This window comes from Xenopus tropicalis, chromosome 7 (genome assembly GCF_000004195.4).
Source record: "Xenopus tropicalis strain Nigerian chromosome 7, UCB_Xtro_10.0, whole genome shotgun sequence".
Classification (NCBI taxonomy): domain Eukaryota; kingdom Metazoa; phylum Chordata; class Amphibia; order Anura; family Pipidae; genus Xenopus; species Xenopus tropicalis.
The window spans coordinates 1410407-1432800 of NC_030683.2; the positions used below are offsets into that span (position 1 = coordinate 1410407).

Below are 22394 nucleotides of genomic sequence, written 5' to 3' on the forward strand. Positions count from 1 at the left end.
TATCTATCCATCCATCTATTATCTATCAATCTATCTATCGATCATCTATCTATCTATCTATCTATCTTCTGTCTATCATCTATCCATTTATTATCTATCTATTTATCTATTGTTTTTAATCTCTTGGGCCGGTTCCTAGGACCCCAAGATATTTGGCCAGACTGAACCCCATAATAAATAGGGGCAGAGAGGGACTGGGGGGCAACAGAACATTTGTGTGTTTCTCTGCCTCTCTTTGTAGCACCCCGATACCCGGCCCCTCCATGCCCCCCACTACCATCCCCCCCGGGGGCCCCGACACCATGTAGCAGATTCCCTATCATCTCCCAGTAATTGTCGGGTTGGATTTATATCCAGGAATATCCGCGCCACCAAATCGCTGCAATTTGCTTCAAGGTCACCGAGACTGAGACGCAGCCGGGGGGGGGGGGATTAATCGCTTGTTTCTGATTCGCCCCAAAATGTCGGGAAACAGATGGGCCCCCGGGTCTGAGCCGCCCGAATGGAGGAACAATCACATCCATTAAGTTTCCCTTTATGGTTAATAAGCGCCGCGTAATGGCCCCCCTATTCCCAGCGACTCCGGTCAGCTCGACCCCTCAGCCCCCCCAATTGGGCCCGCCCCTCTCGTTAGCCTGGCGTGTAATTACCTGTAATTACCTACCTCTTACCGAAATCTCCATCCTACTGATCCAGTCAAATGGCGGCCGAGTGCTTTCTGCCCGACCTGCGCCTATTTACTAAAATTAGCGCAGTAATTGCAAGTGTTTAATGCGTTTGTGCGACTTACCCGCCGGTGCCACGCGGCACATTGTACCCCCCCGCCCCCCCCTTTTATTATTCACTTTCCTGCTGAGAACTTTCTGCATTTTGTGCCGCGAGCAAAACAGAGATTTTATGTCGTTAGAGCAGCGGGAAATGTGCAATTATTCTATTTATATATATTCCCATATAGTGGGTTAGTGTGGCCTTTATTCCTGCTGGTCCGCGTCCTGGGGGCAAATACAGGGGGGTGTCTGGGGGGGCAGATATAGGGGCAGATACATACAGTTTGCCCTTTACTTCCCCAATATTTCTACTTGTTTCTCTCTAAATATATCAAATAATAACCGGCTGGAAATGGGGGGAATCAGTTATAACCCCCCCCATTATATTAACCCAGTAATGTCCCTATGGGCAGCAGGTTGCCCCCCCCCCACCCAGTGTTCATCCATGTGTCTTACTTACCCTTTCTCCCCCCCCCCTCTGACAAACACCCAGTGCTGTGTATTAAATATTTATATTTATATTCATAGAGAATAAAGGGAAATAAGTAACATTATATTATTTCCCCCTCGTATTGTGTTTGTGCATTTGTTTCCTCAGTTATGGGAAAGGCTGGCCCAGTTGGGATTGGTTACACTGGGGGGGGGGGGGCAGTTAAGGGGGGGTCACTATATATAAATATATAAGGGGGGGGCACTATATATAAATATATAAGGGGGGGCAGTAATGAAATAGAGAAAGTACAGGGAAGAGCGACTAAGCTGATAAAGGGAATGGGCTCAGTTATGGGGAAAGGCTGGCCCAGTTGGGATTGGTTACACTGGGGAAGGGGCAGTTAAGGGGGGGGGGCACTATATATAAATATATAAGGGGGGGCAGTAATGAAATAGAGAAAGTACAGGGAAGAGCGACTAAGCTGATAAAGGGAATGGGCTCAGTTATGGGGAAAGGCTGGCCCAGTTGGGATTGGTTACACTGGGGAAGGGGCAGTTAAGGGGGGGGGGCACTATATATAAATATATAAGGGGGGGCAGTAATGAAATAGAGAAAGTACAGGGAAGAGCGACTAAGCTGATAAAGGGAATGGGCTCAGTTATGGGGAAAGGCTGGCCCAGTTGGGATTGGTTACACTGGGGAAGGGGCAGTTAAGGGGGGGGGGCACTATATATAAATATATAAGGGGGGGCAGTAATGAAATAGAGAAAGTACAGGGAAGAGCGACTAAGCTGATAAAGGAATGGGCTCAGTTATGGGGAAAGGCTGGCCCAGTTGGGATTGGTTACACTGGGGGGGGGGGCAGTTAAGGGGGGGTCACTATATATAAATATATAAGGGGGGGGGCAGTAATGAAATAGAGAAAGTACAGGGAAGAGCGACTAAGCTGATAAAGGGAATGGGCTCAGTTATGGGGAAAGGCTGGCCCAGTTGGGATTGGTTACACTGGGGGGGGGGGGCAGTTAAGGGGGGGTCACTATATATAAATATATAAGGGGGGGGCAGTAATGAAATAGAGAAAGTACAGGGAAGAGCGACTAAGCTGATAAAGGGAATGGGCTCAGTTATGGGGAAAGGCTGGCCCAGTTGGGATTGGTTACACTGGGGGGGGGCAGTTAAGGGGGGGTCACTATATATAAATATATAAGGGGGGGCAGTAATGAAATAGAGAAAGTACAGGGAAGAGCGACTAAGCTGATAAAGGGAATGGGCTCAGTTATGGGGAAAGGCTGGCCCAGTTGGGATTGGTTACACTGGGGGGGGGCAGTTAAGGGGGGGTCACTATATATAAATATATAAGGGGGGGCAGTAATGAAATAGAGAAAGTACAGGGAAGAGCGACTAAGCTGATAAAAGGAATGGGCTCAGTTATGGGGAAAGGCTGGCCCAGTTGGGATTGGTTACACTGGGGGGGGGCAGTTAAGGGGGGGTCACTATATATAAATATATAAGGGGGGGCAGTAATGAAATAGAGAAAGTACAGGGAAGAGCGACTAAGCTGATAAAGGGAATGGGCTCAGTTATGGGGAAAGGCTGGCCCAGTTGGGATTGGTTACACTGGGGGGGGGGGCAGTTAAGGGGGGGGCACTATATATAAATATATAAGGGGGGGGCAGTAATGAAATAGAGAAAGTACAGGGAAGAGCGACTAAGCTGATAAAGGGAATGGGCTCAGTTATGGGGAAAGGCTGGCCCAGTTGGGATTGGGTTACACTGGGGAAGGGGCAGTTAAGGGGGGGTCACTATATATAAATATATAAGGGGGGGGCAGTAATGAAATAGAGAAAGTACAGGGAAGAGCGACTAAGCTGATAAAGGGAATGGGCTCAGTTATGGGGAAAGGCTGGCCCAGTTTGGGATTGGTTAAACTGGGGGGGGGGGGGGGGGGGGGGGCAGTTAAGGGGGGGGGGTCACTATATATAAATATATAAGGGGGGGCAGTAATGAAATAGAGAAAGTACAGGGAAGAGCGACTAAGCTGATAAAGGGAATGGGCTCAGTTATGGGGAAAGGCTGGCCCAGTTGGGATTGGTTACACTGGGGAAGGGGCAGTTAAGGGGGGGGGCACTATATATAAGGGGGGGGCAGATAATGAAGCCGTAAGGGAGGAGGCGGCGCTGGTACCGTTGGGATTAGACCCGTTTATAGTTAATTGGATCAGTCGGCGCCGGGGGGGCTGCAGGGAGTAGATATCTCGGGGCGAGAGGGAGAGACAGACCCATTAATCACACGGGTTTATCCGCTCGTTGGGGCCCAATCGGCTCCTGGAGTTGTTGGGGGGGGGGACCCCACATGGAAACGATACGTTTGTTTGGATTAAATCCCATTAAATCTCTCGTTTGTCGGATAAATTCCGCTCGTTCCCTGAAAGATCCATTTTAATTGCCTTGAATTAATTACTGAAGGGCTTATTAGCATGGGGGGCTTATTATAGCCAACGGGGGGGCGGGGATCTCCTGTTTTTTCCCTATGGGGGGAGGTCTAAATAATATAATTTGCCCCCAGGGGCAGTTTCTCCTTTAACCCTGTGGGGTCTGGATACACAATGAAGCGTAACACGTACCAGAAGCCAGTGCAGTCGTCTTGGCTGTGTGTGTGGGGGGGTGGGGTATAGCATTGGGCAGTTATAGCATGGGGCAGTTTTTATAGCATGGGGCAGTTATAGCATGGGGTAGTTTTTATTGAAAGGGGCAGTTGTTATAGCATGGGGTAGTTGTTATAGCAAGGGGCACTTATAGCATGGTAGGGACAGTTGTTGTAGCAAGGGGCAGTAATAGCATGGGGTAGTTTTTATAGCAAGGGGCAGTTATAGCATGGGGTAGTTTTTATAGCAAGGGGCAGTTATAGCATGGGGTAGTTGATATAGCAAGGGGCAGTTATAGCATGGGGCAGTTATAGCATGGGGTAGTTGTTATAGCAAGGGGCAGTTATGTCAGACCCCAGGTGGGGAAATGGTGCAAATGGGTGGGGAGGAAGTTCAGTGATAGTAACAGCAATTGCCCCATATTCTGCACCATTTACCTGCCTGGGGCTGCTGCACTGGGGCAGATGTAGAGCAGTCGGGTACAATAAATGTATCGGGTTTGGGTTCTGCTTCTTACAGACAATTTAGTCCAAAAAATGCCCTTTGGCATCACCTTGTGCCCCCCAGTGATCTGCACGTGTATAAACTTGCGCAGAACCTTGCGTGTGATTGGCCAAAGCATTTCTTACTGGCCAATCACATTCAGATGGTGGGCGCGTGCTACTATGGGTGCTCACAAAGAGACTTGAATTGTGGGGAAAAAATGCTGCATTGTGGGTAAAACAATATTGTTTTGTCCCCATTTTTTCTCCCATGTTTCACTTCTGTTGGCGGGAGGGGGAGGATCCCAGCATTTCTAGGCCCCGCCCCCCCGCACCGAGAGTTTCTAATCTGAGAATTTCTGATCGTTTCCAATTAATTTGCTTCTTGGTGAAACTTTATTAAATTGCAAAAGGACCCGGTGACGCCCGGAATCTCAGCTGCGTTGCCGGGGATTCATTAACTCTCACCATGGTTACGGCGCTCAACTCAATCAGAACCGCCGCGCTGCAGAATAACTGGGTCAATAACTCAAATTCTTCTAGAAAGCACCAGATACTTTTATTAATTAAAGGCCAAGTAAACCCATTCAGTAGCAAAGTGCCTTCCCTGCGGCTCCCGGACCCCTGCTTCTGCCCTGTTACCCAGGGGTATAACATTATAGGGGCAGATCTGGTGGCTGTTGCCCATTTTTCCCTGTTGCACCCTAGCGTTTGATTGGCTCCTATTGGCCGATATTAAGGGAGAAGGAGTCGGTCAGTCCGTACGATTTATCACTCTAACGATAGCGTTTGATTGGCTCCTATTGGCCGATATTAAGGGAGTGGGAGTCGGTCAGTCCGTACGATGTATCACTCTAAAGATAGCATTTGATTGGCTCCTATTGGCCGATATTAAGGGAGTGGGAGTCGGTCAGTCCGTACAATGTATCGCTCTAACGATAGCGTTTGATTGGCTCCTATTGGCCGATACTGAGGGAGTGGGAGTCGGTCAGTCTGTACGATGTATCACTCTAACGATAGCGTTTGATTGGCTCCTATTGGCCGATATTAAGGGAGTGGGAGTCGGTCAGTCCGTACAATGTATCACTCTAACGATAGCGTTTGATTGGCTCCTATTGGCCGATACTGAGGGAGTGGGAGTCGGTCAGTCTGTACGATGTATCACTCTAACGATAGCATTTGATTGGCTCCTATTGGCCGATATTAAGGGAGTGGGAGTCGGTCAGTCCGTACAATGTATCGCTCTAACGACAGTGTTTGATTGGCTCCTATTGGCCGATACTGAGGGAGTGGGAGTTGGTCAGTCCGTACAATGTATCACTTTAACGACAGTGTTTGATTGGCTCCTATTGGCCGATATTACAATGTATCACTCTAACGATAGCGTTTGATTGGCTCCTATTGGGCGATATTACAATGTATCACTCTAACGATAGCGTTTGATTGGCTCCTATTGGCCGATACTGAGGGAGTGGGAGTCGGTCAGTCCGTACAATGTATCGCTCTAATGATAGCGTTTGATTGGCTCCTATTGGCCGATACTGAGGGAGTGGGAGTCGGTCAGTCTGTACGATGTATCACTCTAACGATAGCATTTGATTGGCTCCTATTGGCCGATATTAAGGGAGTGGGAGTCGGTCAGTCCGTACGATGTATCGCTCTAACGACAGTGTTTGATTGGCTCCTATTGGGCGATATTACAATGTATCACTCTAACGACAGTGTTTGATTGGCTCCTATTGGGCGATATTACAATGTATCACTCTAACGATAGCGTTTGATTGGCTCCTATTGGGCGATATTACAATGTATCACTCTAACGATAGCGTTTGATTGGCTCCTATTGGCCGATACTGAGGGAGTGGGCGTCGGTCAGTGTATCACTGTTTGTTCTACATTCGCTGGTTTGATATTTACTTTATTATTTTTTTTGTGTTTATTTGAATTGCGGCCAAGTGACTCATCCTGACGGGAAATGTCCCCATTATTCTCCTTATGTCATTGGTCGGGGGGTTGGGCCCCATGAGTGATTGGGCCGCTGCGGGGGAAATGAATGTGCAGCCAGTCTTTATCCAGATAATAAAGGGTTAATGGCAAGAGATAAAGGGGAAGTTAGACTGCGGATCATTAGGAGATTCTCCTGAATAACATTGGCCGCTAATTGGCCGGATCGTTACACATTTAATTGCCGCACTTAAAACAGCATTTTTAACGTTCAGAATCCGAATGTAAATTGTTTGTGATTTCCCGTTACGTTTGGGTCCCTGTGAAGCGGGTTCGGCAGTAACGGATGTGACAGGGGGGCCGGTGCCGTTAGACTGCGCTCGATCCGACTGTCCCGTCCAATATGGGAGCCGCCGCCGCCGCCAGCGTCTGATCTTCCCGTTATTTCTAACGAGAAACAGGTCGTTTGTAAGGAATGTGATAAATTGGGCCAAATTGCTGCCACTTTTATTCTTCATTTCTCAGAAATGAGAGCCGGAGCGTCAGCACAGCAGTAAGGTCTCGCTTAGCTGCAGTCACTCTCTGGGGCCACAATCCTGGGGGGACAGGCCATTCAGTAATGCAATGTTTATTATCCATTTCCTACAGTGATCTTAGTGGCATGCCTGGGGTTAATGCAACGTTCATTATCCATTTCCTACAGTGATCTTAGTGGCATGCCTGGGGTTAATGCAATGTTCATTATCCATTTCCTACAGTGATCTTAGTGGCATGCCTGGGGTTAATGCAATGTTCATTATCCATTTCCTACAGTGATCTTAGTGGCATGCCTGGGGTTAATGCAATGTTCATTATCCATTTCCTACAGTGATCTTAGTGGCATGCCTGGGGTTAATGCAATGTTCATTATCCATTTCCTACAGTGATCTCAGTGGCATGCCTGGGGTTAATGCAGTGTTTATTGTCTGTTTCCTACAGTGATCTTACTGGCATGCCTGGGGTTAATGCAACGCTCTGGGGTGTATCTGGGTTATGTGTTAAGGTTACTGGTAAAGAGGGCGGGGCTAAGTAAGATTTTGGCACTGCCCCATCTGGACTCATCCCATTATATGTTCCACTGTGTCAGTCTTTACATGTTAATACCCACCCCCCCCCCCCCCCCCCCCGTGGGTTCTTGCCCCTGACAGGGGGCAGGAGAGTCCATAATGCCGGTTCAGTCTGGGAATGTGCAGCCGATTCTTTGCTCCGTCAGCTCCTCGATAATTAAAGTGCAATTAAAAATTCATTTGTCTGAGCAGCAGCCCCCTGCCTCGTCCCCTTCCCCAGAATCCCCTGCCGAGCCAGACGGGGAACGTGAACCCCCATACTCATTACTACTACTACTCATTATCCCCCCACTCCTGCCCCCCCCCCATCATTACTGGGTAACAGCCCTAATTAGCCGCTACCGTTACCGCAACTCCCAGCACCTCCCGACTACTTCCCCCTCTTGTCTGTACCCCCAACTGTTTGGCCTTACTCCCCCCCATCCTCCCTCTTCTCCCCTCTTCTATATTTCCCCTCTCCCCCCATTTGTCTCTCTACTCCCCGAACCCCCTTTCCCTTCCCCTCTCTCCTTCTGTCTCTCATCCCCTCTCCTTTCCTTTTCTATCCCCCCCCAACTGTTTGGCCTTACTCCCCCCCATCCTCCCTCTTCTCCCCCCTTCTATATTTCCCCTCTCCCCCCATTTGTCTCTCTACTCCCCGAACCCCCTTTCCCTTCCCCTCTCTCCTTCTGTCTCTCATCCCCTCTCCTTTCCTTTTCTATTCCCCCCCCAACTGTTTGGCCTTACTCCCCCCATCCTCCCTCTTCTCCCCCCTTCTATATTTCCCCTCTCCCCCATTTGTCTCTCTACTCCCCGAACCCCCTTTCCCTTCCCCTCTCTCCTTCTATTCCCCCCCCCCAACTGTTTGGCCTTACTCCCCTCCTTTTGTCTTTCTACCCCCTTTCCACACCCCACCTTGCACCCCCTCTCCTGTTTCTATGGGTTTCACTGTAACTATTGGGCTCATAGTTCTGCCACTACCTGGCCTCCCCAATGCCCCCGACACATAAAGTAAGAGATTTTTATGAAACCGACACTCGGACTGAAACCAGCGCAGCCCATTGTGATATCACTGGTCCCTGTGGGGCTTTAGGGGAGACTGTGTGACCCCCCCGTACTGGGGCGCCCCATTACCCCTGGCATTGCTTTGACACGTGTTAAATATTGTTCTTTATCCCAGGAATGGCAGTTTTGGGGGGGCTTTTCGGTGCCGGTGATTAAGCGCCGGGAGTTATACAGGGAAACAGCTGCTCGGTGTATTTAGAGGATGAAAAATAACTCCCCGCACCCCCCCGGCAGGAGCAGCGACTCCCAGCGCCGTGTCTGCGCGACACTAATTACCTCCCCATGAAACAGAAATGAACTGTGCGCAGCTGGTGCAGAGCCATTCGCATTCATTGTCGCATTCGCCAGATGTTCCCTCCGCTGCAGATGCGCCTCCCAGAATCCTCAGCGAGGGGCAGAGAGATGGGCATATGTGCCATATAGTGGCCCGGGGTAACAGCGAGTATAGTTATAGTTACACTGCATCGACTGGCTGGGGGGGGGGATAGGAATATACATACAGGTACAGGACCCATTGTCCGGAAATCTCTTATCCAGAAAGCTTATTGGGGGCAGAACAGCCCTATTGGGTTTATTTAATGGTTAAATGATTCCCTTTTCTCTGTAATAATAAAACAGTACCTGTACTTGATCCCAACTAAGATATAATTACCCCTTATTGGGGCAGAACAGTCCTATTGGGTTTATTTCATGGTTAAATGATTCCCTTTTCTCTGTAATAATAAAACAGTACCTGTACTTGATCCCAACTAAGATATAATTACCCCTTATTGGGGCAGAACAGCCCTATTGGGTTTATTTAATGGTTAAATGATTCCCTTTTCTCTGTAATAATAAAACAGTACCTGTACTTGATCCCAACTAAGATATAATTACCCCTTATTGGGGCAGAACAGCCCTATTGGGTTTATTTAATGGTTAAATGATTCCCTTTTCTCTGTAATAATAAAACAGTACCTGTACTTGATCCCAACTAAGATATAATTACCCCTTATTGGGGCAGAACAGCCCTATTGGGTTTATTTAATGGTTAAATGATTCCCTTTTGTCTGTAATAATAAAACAGTACCTGTACTTGATCCCAACTAAGATATAATTACCCCTTATTGGGGCAGAACAGCCCTATTGGGTTTATTTAATGGTTAAATGATTTTTTAATAAACTTAAAGTATGGAGATCCAAACAACAGAAAGACCCCTTATCCAGAAAAGCCCAGGTTCCCATGTATATAGTGAATAAAGTACCCCCTATTGTCAAATATAAGGATATTTACACTCTGATTACCCCCCTCGGGAGCAGGCCCATAATTATTACACGTGTTGTCTCGTTCTGAGACTCGTTATAAATCAAAGTCCCTTCATTTGCATCTGACTGATAACGAAGCAGATTTATCCGCTCCATCCGGGAGCCTTTCATCGGCGCGAGGCAGTTTGGTGACTCCGCCCCACGGCGTCCGTAGAACTTTCCAAAATTCTTTTCTTTTTTCTTTCAGGAAGTCGTTAAGGAGCTGAAATATTGATTTCACCAATTAATTACAATTTGTTTAACGCTAAACTATTTCATAATTAGAAGTGACGCTTCCCAGTCTGTCAGCCAATCACTTAACCAAATAAATTAATGCCATTTCTTATTGGCTGATTCCAACCCTGCTGGGCTCCAAGTCTGGGGGGTCCGACCCAAAGCTACTGTTGCATTATGGGACTGTTACCCCAATGTTTCTATATATCTGTAACCTTGTTATGGGCTAAGGGGGCCCAGCCTGAAGGCCAGTTAGGGGGGGATTTGGGGTGAGTGCTTATTTGTGCCCTGGGTACCCCTGGAACTATAGCGGGGTGACTGTTACCCCAATGTTTCTATATATCTGTAACCTTGTTATGGGCTAAGGGGGCCCAGCCTGAAGGCCAGTTAGGGGGGGATTTGGGGTGAGTGCTTATTTGTGCCCTGGGTACCCCTGGAACTATAGCAGGGTGACTGTTACCCCAATGTTTCTATATATCTGTAACCTTGTTATGGGCTAAGGGGGCCCAGCCTGAAGGCCAGTTAGGGGGGGATTTGGGGTGAGTGCTTATTTGTGCCCTGGGTACCCCTGGAAACTATAGCGGGTGACTGTTTACCCCAATGTTTCTATATATCTGTAACCTTGTTATGGGCTAAGGGGGCCCAGCCTGAGGCCAGTTAGGGGGGGGATTTTGGGGTGAGTTGCTTATTTGTGCCCTGGGTACCCCCTGGAACTATAGCGGGGTGACTGTTACCCACCAATGTTTCTTATATATCTGTAACCTTGTTATGGGCTAAGGGGGCCCAGCCTGAAGGCCCAGTTAGGGGGGGATTTGGGGTGAGTGCTTATTTGTGCCTGGGTACCCCTGGAACTATAGCGGGGTGACTGTTACCCCAATGTTTCTATATATCTGTAACCTTGTTATGGGCTAAGGGGGCCCAGCCTGAAGGCCAGTTAGGGGGGGATTTGGGGTGAGTGCTTATTTGTGCCCTGGGTACCCCTGGAACTATAGCGGGGTGACTGTTACCCCAATGTTTCTATATATCTGTAACCTTGTTATGGGCTAAGGGGGCCCCAGCCTGAAGGCCAGTTAGGGGGGATTTGGGGTGAGTGCTTATTTGTGCCCTGGGTACCCCTGGAACTATAGCGGGGTGACTGTTACCCCAATGTTTCTATATATCTGTAACCTTGTTATGGGCTAAGGGGGCCCAGCCTAAAGGCCAGTTAGGGGGGGGGGGTGAGTGCTTATTTGGTGCCCTGGGTACCCCTGGAACTATAGCGGGGTGACTGTTACCCCAATGTTTCTATATATCTGTAACCTTGTTATGGGCTAAGGGGGCCCAGCCTGAAAGGCCAGTTAGGGGGGGATTTGGGGTGAGTGCTTATTTGTGCCCTGGGTACCCCTGGAACTATAGCGGGGTGACTGTTACCCCAATGTTTCTATATATCTGTAACCTTGTTATGGGCTAAGGGGGCCCAGCCTGAAGGCCAGTTAGGGGGGGGATTTGGGGTGAGTGCTTATTTGTGCCCTGGGTACCCCTGGAACTATAAGTGGGGTGACTGTTACCCCAATGTTTCTATATATCTGTAACCTTGTTATGGGCTAAAGGGGGCCCAGCCTGAAGGCCAGTTAGGGGGGGATTTGGGGTGAGTGCTTATTTGTGCCCTGGGTACCCCTGGAACTATAGCAGGGTGACTGTTACCCCAATGTTTCTATATATCTGTAACCTTGTTATGGGCTAAGGGGGCCCAGCCTGAAGGCCAGTTAGGGGGGGATTTGGGGTGAGTGCTTATTTGTGCCCTGGGTACCCCTGGAACTATAGCGGGGTGACTGTTACCCCAATGTTTCTATATATCTGTAAGGTAATTATATGGTGTATAAGAACCTCTCTTTGAGATCCACGGAACCACCCGCGTTAAGACAAGCTGCTGCCTTTTCCCCCCCAGTAAAACCCAATCCAGTTCTGATTCCCCCCCCCCCGTGTGGCTCTTTCTAGTTCCGCAGACAAACTTCTCTCTTTTATCTGGAGATTCTCGCAGATCTGAGGCCTGAGGATCTGACACTGACGCGCCGTCGCTAAGAGCCTCATTCCCGGTGACAAAGTGTCTGAGGAGATAAAACGCTGTGAGCGCAGATCCGGCGAGCGATACCCCCCCCCCCCGCGCGCGCTCCGTGCAGCTCAATAGAGATGGGAAGGGGGGGAATTGTTACAAGCTGACATTTTCCCTGAAATACCCACAATGCCTGTCGGTGGCGCCGCGCATCACCTGTCAGCGAGACGCCGGGCACCCAGTGTAGGCATCAGTAGGCACAGGCAGAGGGGCAGTATGGCGGTGCAGGCAGAGGGGCAGTATGGGGCCGTGGGCAGAGGTGCAGTATGGGGGTGCGGGCAGAGGGGCAGTATGGGGGCGCGGGCAGAGGTGCAGTATGGGGGTGCGGGCAGAGGGGCAGTATGGGGGCGCAGGCAGAGGGGCAGTATGGGGGTGCGGGCAGAGGGGCAGTATGGGGGCGCAGGCAGAGGGGCAGTATGGGGCCGTGGGCAGAGGGGCAGTATGGGGGTGCGGGCAGAGGGGCAGTATGGGGGCGCGGGCAGAGGGGCAGTATGGGGGTGCGGGCAGAGGGGCAGTATGGGGGCGCAGGCAGAGGGGCAGTATGGGGGTGCGGGCAGAGGGGCAGTATGGGGCCGTGGGCAAAGGGGCAGTATGGGGGCGCGGGGCAGTATGGGGCCGTGGGCAGTATGGGGGCGCGGGCAGAGGGGCAGTATGGGGGCGCGGGCAGTATGGGGGTGAATAGGGCACTTTGCATGGATTTAGTAAATGAGCCCAATAAGGAGGCGCAGGTAATTCTGGGGTGTTTGTGTCGATCCCCCTCTACATAATATCCCCCCCCCCGGCAGCACCACAATGTACCCAGCGGGCATGGACTCCCCCTCCCTTACTGAGCCCCATTGTGGCCTTGGCACTTCCCATTCACTCCAGCAACTGAGGGGTTAATGCGCTGCCAGGGCCCCGGGTCCATTTCTGTTCCAGAGACGCGAGGAGAATGAATGGGGGGGGCTCATCCCAGTAGCAATAAATAGTGGGTTTTATGGCCACTTCCTGCTCCCACGGGCGCTGATAAATACGACTCGCGAGGAACAAGATGGAGCGGCGCCGCGTTCGGCTTTTCTGCTTGTTGGGAAGCGAAATCTGATGAAACAGCAAACGCTGAATTATTCATGGGGAGCAGCGGCACCACTAGATCCTCACTGTCAGTTCCGACTCCTGACAGCCCATTTGTACCCCTACATGTCTGTATCTGCCCCCGCCCTGGGGCAACAAGCTGTTTCAGTCAGGGACCCCACTGGCCCCCCTATACTCCTGCACCCCCAAACCTTGGGGATAATGATCTGTATCTCACACATATATTGTACATCAGTCAGGGGCCCCACTGGCCCCCCTATACTCCTGCACCCCCAAACCTTGGGGATAATGATCTGTATCTCACACATATATTGTACATCAGTCAGGGCCCCCACTGGCCCCCCTATACTCCTGCACCCCCAAACCTTGGGGATAATGATCTGTATCTCACACATATATTGTACATCAGTCAGGGACCCCACTGGCCCCCCTATACTCCTGCACCCCCAAACCTTGGGGATAATGATCTGTATCTCATACATATATTGTACATCAGTCAGGGACCCCACTGGCCCCCCTATACTCCTGCACCCCCAAACCCTGGGGATAATGATCTGTATCTCACACATATATTGTACATCAGTCAGGGACCCCACTGGCCCCCCTATACTCCTGCACCCCCAAACCTTGGGGATAATGATCTGTATCTCACACATATATTGTACATCAGTCAGGGACCCCACTGGCCCCCCTATACTCCTGCACCCCCAAACCTTGGGGATAATGATCTGTATCTCACACATATATTGATATTGTACATCAGTCAGGGACCCCACTGGCCCCCCTATACTCCTGCACCCCCAAACCTTGGGGATAATGATCTGTATCTCACACATATATTGTACATCAGTCAGGGACCCCACTGGCCCCCCTATACTCCTGCACCCCCAAACCTTGGGGATAATGATCTGTATCTCACACATATATTGTACATCAGTCAGGGGCCCCACTGGCCCCCCTATACTCCTGCACCCCCAAACCTTGGGGATAATGATCTGTATCTCACACATATATTGTACATCAGTCAGGGACCCCACTGGCCCCCCTATACTCCTGCACCCCCAAACCTTGGGGATAATGATCTGTATCTCACACATATATTGTACATCAGTCAGGGACCCCACTGGCCCCCCTATACTCCTGCACCCCCAAACCTTGGGGATAATGATCTGTATCTCACACATATATTGTACATCAGTCAGGGACCCCACTGGCCCCCCTATACTCCTGCACCCCCAAACCCTGGGGATAATGATCTGTATCTCACACATATATTGTACATCAGTCAGGGGCCCCACTGGCCCCCCTATACTCCTGCACCCCCAAACCTTGGGGATAATGATCTGTATCTCACACATATATTGTACATCAGTCAGGGGCCCCACTGGCCCCCCTATACTCCTGCACCCCCAAACCTTGGGGATAATGATCTGTATCTCACACATATATTGTACATCAGTCAGGGGCCCCACTGGCCCCCCTATACTCCTGCACCCCCAAACCTTGGGGATAATGATCTGTATCTCACACATATATTGTACATCAGTCAGGGGCCCCACTGGCCCCCCTATACTCCTGCACCCCCAAACCTTGGGGATAATGATCTGTATCTCACACATATATTGTACATCAGTCAGGGGCCCCACTGGCCCCCCTATACTCCTGCACCCCCAAACCTTGGGGATAATGATCTGTATCTCACACGTATATTGTACATCAGTCAGGGGCCCCACTGGCCCCCCTATACCCCTGCACCCCCAAACCTTGGGGATAATGATCTGTATCTCACACATATATTGTACATCAGTCAGGGACCCCACTGGCCCCCCTATACTCCTGCACCCCCAAACCTTGGGGATAATGATCTGTATCTCACACATATATTGTACATCAGTCAGGGACCCCACTGGCCCCCCTATACTCCTGCACCCCCAAATCTTGGGGATAATGATCTGTATCTCACACATATATTGATATTGTACATCAGTCAGGGGCCCCACTGGCCCCCCTATACTCCTGCACCCCCAAACCTTGGGGATAATGATCTGTATCTCACACATATATTGTACATCAGTCAGGGGCCCCACTGGCCCCCCTATACTCCTGCACCCCCAAACCTTGGGGATAATGATCTGTATCTCACACATATATTGTACATCAGTCAGGGACCCCACTGGCCCCCCTATAGTCCTGCACCCCCAAACCTTGGGGATAATGATCTGTATCTCACACATATATTGTACATCAGTCAGGGACCCCACTGGCCCCCCTATACTCCTGCACCCCCAAACCTTGGGGATAATGATCTGTATCTCACACATATATTGTACATCAGTCAGGGACCCCACTGGCCCCCCTATACTCCTGCACCCCCAAACCTTGGGGATAATGATCTGTATCTCACACATATATTGTACATCAGTCAGGGGCCCCACTGGCCCCCCTATACTCCTGCACCCCCAAACCTTGGGGATAATGATCTGTATCTCACACATATATTGTACATCAGTCAGGGGCCCCACTGGCCCCCCTATACTCCTGCACCCCCAAACCTTGGGGATAATGATCTGTATCTCACACATATATTGTACATCAGTCAGGGGCCCCACTGGCCCCTCTATACTCCTGGGCCCCTGCTCCCCAACAACTCAACCCATGGGGGTTTATTTTGCAGTTGCCCCTCCCCTTGCTGCTATAACTGCCCCTGCCCTTCTGGGAAGGTTCCCACTAGATGGTGGAACAGTGTTGCTGGGAGTTGCTCCCATTCAGCCACAAGAGCATTAGTGAGGTTGGGCAGTGATGTTGGGGGTCAGGCTCACAGTCGGGGTTCCATCCCACAGGGGTTCTATGGTGTATATCACGGAGCCGGGGTACTGTGCCCTGAATAAAGGGCCGGCTGTGTCTCGGCGCAGACAATATCCCTTCCCTGTATTATTCCCGTATCTAATTGGCTCCTCTTAAGACGCGCGCGGCTAATCCGCCCTGTGCCGCCGGCGCTATTGGAATCTCATTGTGAGCCTCGCTGTTTCCGCGTGCGTTGCCGGGGGATTAATGGAATTTCGTGACTCTACTTAAGCAGCGCGGGGAAGATTACAGTCGGAGAAAATGTCATTTGCACCGGGACACGCGCAACTGTCAGTCTCATAATGAAGTTATTTAAATGCCAACTTCTCTGCAAACATCCCGCGGAAATCACCTTCATGTCGTCCTTTGTATCTTTCTTCTCCTGATCCGGGGGCCACGTCTGGGGGGTTTCTTACTGGGGCTTCTACTATTCATGTAGGAATTACCCCCCCCCATGAGCATTAATGAGTGTAACTTATATAATTGCCTGGTAACGCATAGCAACCAATCAGGTGGTACCATTATCCCCCCACTGCTACTATAGGCACCATCTCTCCCTACTATACCTGCTATCCCACAGCCCCAGTCCCTTCCCAGAGGCTATTATCCCCCCACTGCTACTATAGGCACCATCTCTCCCTACTATACCTGCTATCCCACAGCCCCAGTCCCTTCCCAGAGGCTATTATCCCCCCACTGCTACTATAGGCACCATCTCTCCCTACTATACCTGCTATCCCACAGCCCCAGTCCCTTCCAGAGGCTATTATCCCACTGCTACTATAGGCACCATCTCTCCCTACTATACCTGCTATCCCACAGCCCCAGTCCCTTCCCAGAGGCTATTATCCCACTGCTACTATAGGCACCATCTCTCCCTACTATACCTGCTATCCCACAGCCCCAGTCCCTTTCCAGAGGCTATTATCCCCCACTGCTACTATAGGCACCATCTCTCCCTACTATACCTGCTATCCCACAGCCCCAGTCCCTTCCCAGAGGCTATTATCCCCCCACTGCTACTATAGGCACCATCTCTCCCTACTATACCTGCTATCCCACAGCCCCAGTCCCTTCCCAGAGGCTATTTTCCCCCCACTGCTACTATAGGCACCATCTCTCCCTACTATACCTGCTATCCCACAGCCCCAGTCCCTTCCCAGAGGCTATTATCCCCCCACTGCTACTATAGGCACCATCTCTCCCTACTATACCTGCTATCCCCCAGCCCCAGTCCCTTCCCAGAGGCTATTATCCCACTGCTACTATAGGCACCATCTCTCCCTACTATACCTGCTATCCCACAGCCCCAGTCCCTTCCCAGAGGCTATTATCCCCCCACTGCTACTATAGGCACCATCTCTCCCTACTATACCTGCTATCCCACAGCCCCAGTCCCTTTCCAGAGGCTATTATCCCCCCACTGCTACTATAGGCACCATCTCTCCCTACTATACCTGCTATCCCACAGCCCCAGTCCCTTCCCAGAGGCTATTATCCCCCCACTGCTACTATAGGCACCATCTCTCCCTACTATACCTGCTATCCCACAGCCCCAGTCCCTTCCCAGAGGCTACTATCCCCCCACTGCTACTATAGGCACCATCTCTCCCTACTATACCTGCTATCCCACAGCCCCAGTCCCTTCCCAGAGGCTATTATCCCCCACTGCTACTATAGGCACCATCTCTCCCTACTATACCTGCTATCCCCCAGCCCCAGTCCCTTCCCAGAGGCTATTATCCCACTGCTACTATAGGCACCATCTCTCCCTACTATACCTGCTATCCCACAGCCCCAGTCCCTTCCCAGAGGCTATTATCCCCCCACTGCTACTATAGGCACCATCTCTCCCTACTATACCTGCTATCCCACAGCCCCAGTCCCTTCCCAGAGGCTATTATCCCCCCACTGCTACTATAGGCACCATCTCTCCCTACTATACCTGCTATCCCACAGCCCCAGTCCCTTCCCAGAGGCTATTATCCCCCCACTGCTACTATAGGCACCATCTCTCCCTACTATACCTGCTATCCCACAGCCCCAGTCCCTTCCCAGAGGCTATTATCCCCCCACTGCTACTATAGGCACCATCTCTCCCTACTATACCTGCTATCCCACAGCCCCAGTCCCTTCCCAGAGGCTATTATCCCCCCACTGCTACTATAGGCACCATCTCTCCCTACTATACCTGCTATCCCACAGCCCCAGTCCCTTCCCAGAGGCTATTATCCCCCCACTGCTACTATAGGCACAAGTATTGGGGGGGGGGGCAGTTAATATTAGGATTGTGCTTATTTAATACAATAAAGACGTATGTGGGATTTTGGTAGAGAAATTGCCGTTTGGCGCATTTAACTGATCGGCCGTAAAGTTTACGAGATGCGAGAGGAGATTTGGGAGCGACGCGCTTTCCCATCCATCACGCAAATTAAATTAAACGTTTCCCAAAATGCAAAACATCTTCACATAAATACCCATAAAAGCCTTACAGACGCCTGAATCCCAGTTAAGGAGGGAAATATATACGTTTATTAGGATTTGCGGCGTTTGGCCGGGGGCCCCAGTCACTTACAGGATCCGGAGGAATTTCCCAGCTGCTGTTCCTGCTGAACCCTCTCATCCCTACGGATCCCTGCAGTGCGACTGCACCTCTCTGCGTATGGCCAACAGAGGCAACTGCACCTTTTTAGGTTTCTCAATTAGTCATTTTTAAAGTTTGGAATGTGAAATGCTTTGTGGTTGCTAGGGCGAGTGGTGCATGACAACCAGTGATGGGGAGGTGATGGCATAATTTTTTTCACTGTTCAGCCTCGTTGCTAGGATGTGTGACCCTAGAAACCAAACTATTGAGCCAATAGATTGGAATATTAAAAAATCTTGGAATGAAAAACACAAAAATAAGGAAATTGAATAAATTGTCTTTGAAACTGTAGGAAATGAAGGTTAAGTTCCCCTTTAAAGTTTACGGCTGTTTCTTTGGCACAAAACCCACATTTTCATGGTTGTTAGTAAATGAAACCCACTCTGGGCTTTGTGATTGGTGCATTAAACACCCCCCCCCCACAAACCCTCCATTGTACTTACCTTTCCTACTTACCCTTTATTTCTTTCATTTCCCAGGTCGACGGATTATGGGACGACGTACGAGAAGCTGAACGACAAAGTCGGACTGAAGACCATTCTGAGTTACCTGTACGTGTGTCCCACCAACAAGCGCAAGGTGAGCCCCCCTCCCTCAGGGCTGGGGGTCCCAGGCAGAGCCCCCCACTTCTCCGGCCAAGGGATAAATGCCCCTCTACTTGTGAATGAATACTACAGTCTATGGGGCAAATGCTGTAATGAGTATATAATGGGGATGGGGGAGCTCAGATACAGGTTGGGGGGGTCCCAGGTTGGGGGTTCCAAGGGATAAATGCCCCTCTGCTTGGGAATAAATACTACTGTCTATGGGGCAAGTTCTCTTATGAGTATATAATGGGGGTGTCAGAGATGGGGGGCTCAGATACAGGTGGGGGGGTCCCAGGCAGAGCCCCCCACTTCTTTGGCCAAGGGGTAAATTCCCCTCTGCTTGGGAATAAATACTACTGTCTATGGCGCAAGTGCTGTTATGAGTATATTATGGGGGTGTCAGAGATGGGGGGGCTCAGATACAGGTGGGGGGGTCCCAGGCAGAGCCCCCCACTTCTCCGGCCAAGGGATAAATGCCCCTCTGCTTGTGAATAAATACTACAGTCTATGGGGCAAATGCTGTAATGAGTATATAATGGGAATGGGGGGGCTCAGATACAGGTGGGGGGGGTCCCAGGTTGGGGGTTCCTAATAGTGAGAGTATCCCACACTCGTTACATTGTATCAGTTGCTGTTATAGCAGTTGCCCCTATTGCTTAGTGTTGGCAGTGCCCCCCCTGGTGCTATTCTGCCCCTGGCACAGTGGGTATGATTGTTATAGGAATAATCGGGTGCCGGGGAGGGGGGCAGAAGCAATTTCCCGCGCCCGGCAGCTTTGTGCCGCCATAAATAGGACTTTGGTGGATTTACTGCCGTTTCTCTAACAAATATTTTATAGAATCTTTTAACTTTAATCGTCCCTGGAAACCTGCGCTGTCTCCGCCGAGTCGGGAAAGGGTGGGGGGGGACCGTCCGCACCCCCGGGGGTTAATAAATACATAACTGTGTCGCCTGTTAAACGCTGGGGAAGGGGCTGCAGGTTTATTTAAAGGGGAAATAGAGACTCTGGGTTTTACCCACAATTCCCAGCAATGTTCTGCCCTAGGGCAGGGAGTCTCTGGGGGGTGGGGCAACATGGCAGCTCCAGCAGGGGCAACTTCTTAGGTCTGGGGCCTGGTTATGGCACGGCGACCAGATCACTTGGGAATTCAGGGACAGGTCTACTAAATACATGTTGCAGGGCCTATGCAATAAACTCAGTGGGGCCCTGCCAGCTGCATTTTATAAACGTGTCCCTCTGGGTTATGGGGGGGTCACTGGGAAATAAAGAAATACCAACATTAAATAAATCCCATTAAAGGTTTGCGGGGAGTGGCCATTTCCCCATGATGTCATGAAATAGGAGTGGCCACACCTTTTATGTTATGTGGAATGGGGGGGGGGTCTCGCTGGCCTTGATCATATAAAAGGGGCGAAAGAAACAACTTTATATTCATATTTAAGTGCAAAGATAAAGTTGCAGGTTATTGGTGCGGAAATCTGTGTGCGGGAGCTGCCATACTGGGGCTTCCATCGTCCATGTTGCATTTTGGCAGTTGTGGGGGGCACCTGGGGTTCCCCCTATATATTGAAAAAAAGGAATGTCCTATGGGCAAAGTATGGCAACTCCCACCTATAGATAAATACAAAAATGAATTTAACTTTTCATATACTACAGAATGGCCAATTCTTAGCAACTTTTCATTTTTTTAATTTCTCAAATGGGGGTCACTGACCCCGGCAGCCAAACCCTATTGCTCTGTGAGGCTCCAGTTTTATTGTTATTGTTACTTTTTATTCCTTATCTTTCTATTCAGCCCCTCCCCCGCCTCCCTTTTAAACCACTCCCTGGTTGCTAGGGTAAACCGGACCCTAGCAATCAAATAGCTGCTGAAACGCCAAACTGGGGAGCTGCTGAACACTAAGGGGCACATTTACTAAGACACGAATCTGAACCGAATTGGAAAAATTCCAATTTAAAAACGAACATTTTGCGACTTTTTCGTATTTTTTGCGATTTTTTCGGCGTCTTTACGACTTTTCGGAAATTGTTGCGACTTTTTCGGCACCAATACGATTTGCGCGAAAAAACGCGAGTTTTTCGTAGCCATTCCGAAAGTTGCGCAAAATCTGGTGATTTTTTCGTAGCATTAAAACTTGCGCGAAAAGTTGCGCCTTTTTCGTAGCGGTAAAACTTAAAAGTTGCGACGTTTCGCACAAGTTTTAACGCTACGAAAAAATCGCAACTTTTTGCGCAAGTTTTAACGCTACGAAAAATCGCCAGATTTTGCGCAACTTTCGGAATGGCTACGAAAAACTCGCGTTTTTTCGCACAAATCGTATTAGTAACGAAAAAGTTGCGACAATTTTCCGAAAAAAATTGCAAAATACCGATCATTACGAAAAAAACGCAATCGGCCGTTCGGCCGTTTAAGCATAATAATTCAAAAACTATAAATAGAAGGAAATGAAGACCAATTGCAAACTGTCTCGGAATATCCAGCTCTACATCCTACTAAAAGTTAATTTAAAGGGGGGGAGTCTCTGACTGTGGGACCCCCGGGCTGTGGGGTCTTTATTTGGCAGTGGATCCGGGGGGGGGGGGGGGGGGGACTTTATTCCTATGTTAGAAGTTTCCTGGGCTCCAGCGTTGGTTCCAGGTCCATTTGTCGCCAATACTCTAATAATAAAGAACCGGTACCGGCCCGGCGCTGTGGGTGGGATGTGCCGGCGCTGCGGATGAATAGAGAAACCGTTTCTATCGATGTCATTTGTCTGCTAAATCCTAAATATCACTTGGGAGCCGGCGCTGATGGGGCAGGAGAGTCTCTGTAAATGTTATGTCGGGCAATTACCGGCCAGAGGGTATCGCTCCATTAGTTCTGCTGATAGGCCCACTCCCGGCGCCGAAAGGTCAGAGCGCTGAGATCCCATGAGATTCTCCATTCTGATTCCCCTCACAGACTCCCAGCCCCCTGATATTCACCAGAAAGGGGGGTACCGTGCCGGTATCATGGGCCTGAGCCCACAGAACTGACAGTATATAATGTATATCCATATAATAGAGCTATGGGGGGACGGCGCTGTAATCTCCTTACTGTACTTCATTACTCAGCGACAGTAAAATCATAGTTACTGGAAGTACATTTACAGCCCAGCGTAGGGTTAACTGCTTCCAGCCCAGAGTCACATGGTCACAGGTACCGACTGCCCAATCAGAAGCTTTACACTATATATAT

The 22394-nt window shown here is 50.0% G+C and overlaps 1 protein-coding gene across 1 annotated transcript in view; it reads left to right on the forward strand.

Moving 5' to 3' along the window:
• sorcs1 (sortilin related VPS10 domain containing receptor 1) overlaps window positions 1–22394 on the forward strand; it is a 197556-nt gene that overhangs the window by 70868 nt on the left and 104294 nt on the right. Inside the window, 1 exon segment of the mRNA XM_031905713.1 lies at window positions 19069–19168. Within this exon segment, the coding sequence (XP_031761573.1) occupies window positions 19069–19168 (100 nt within the window).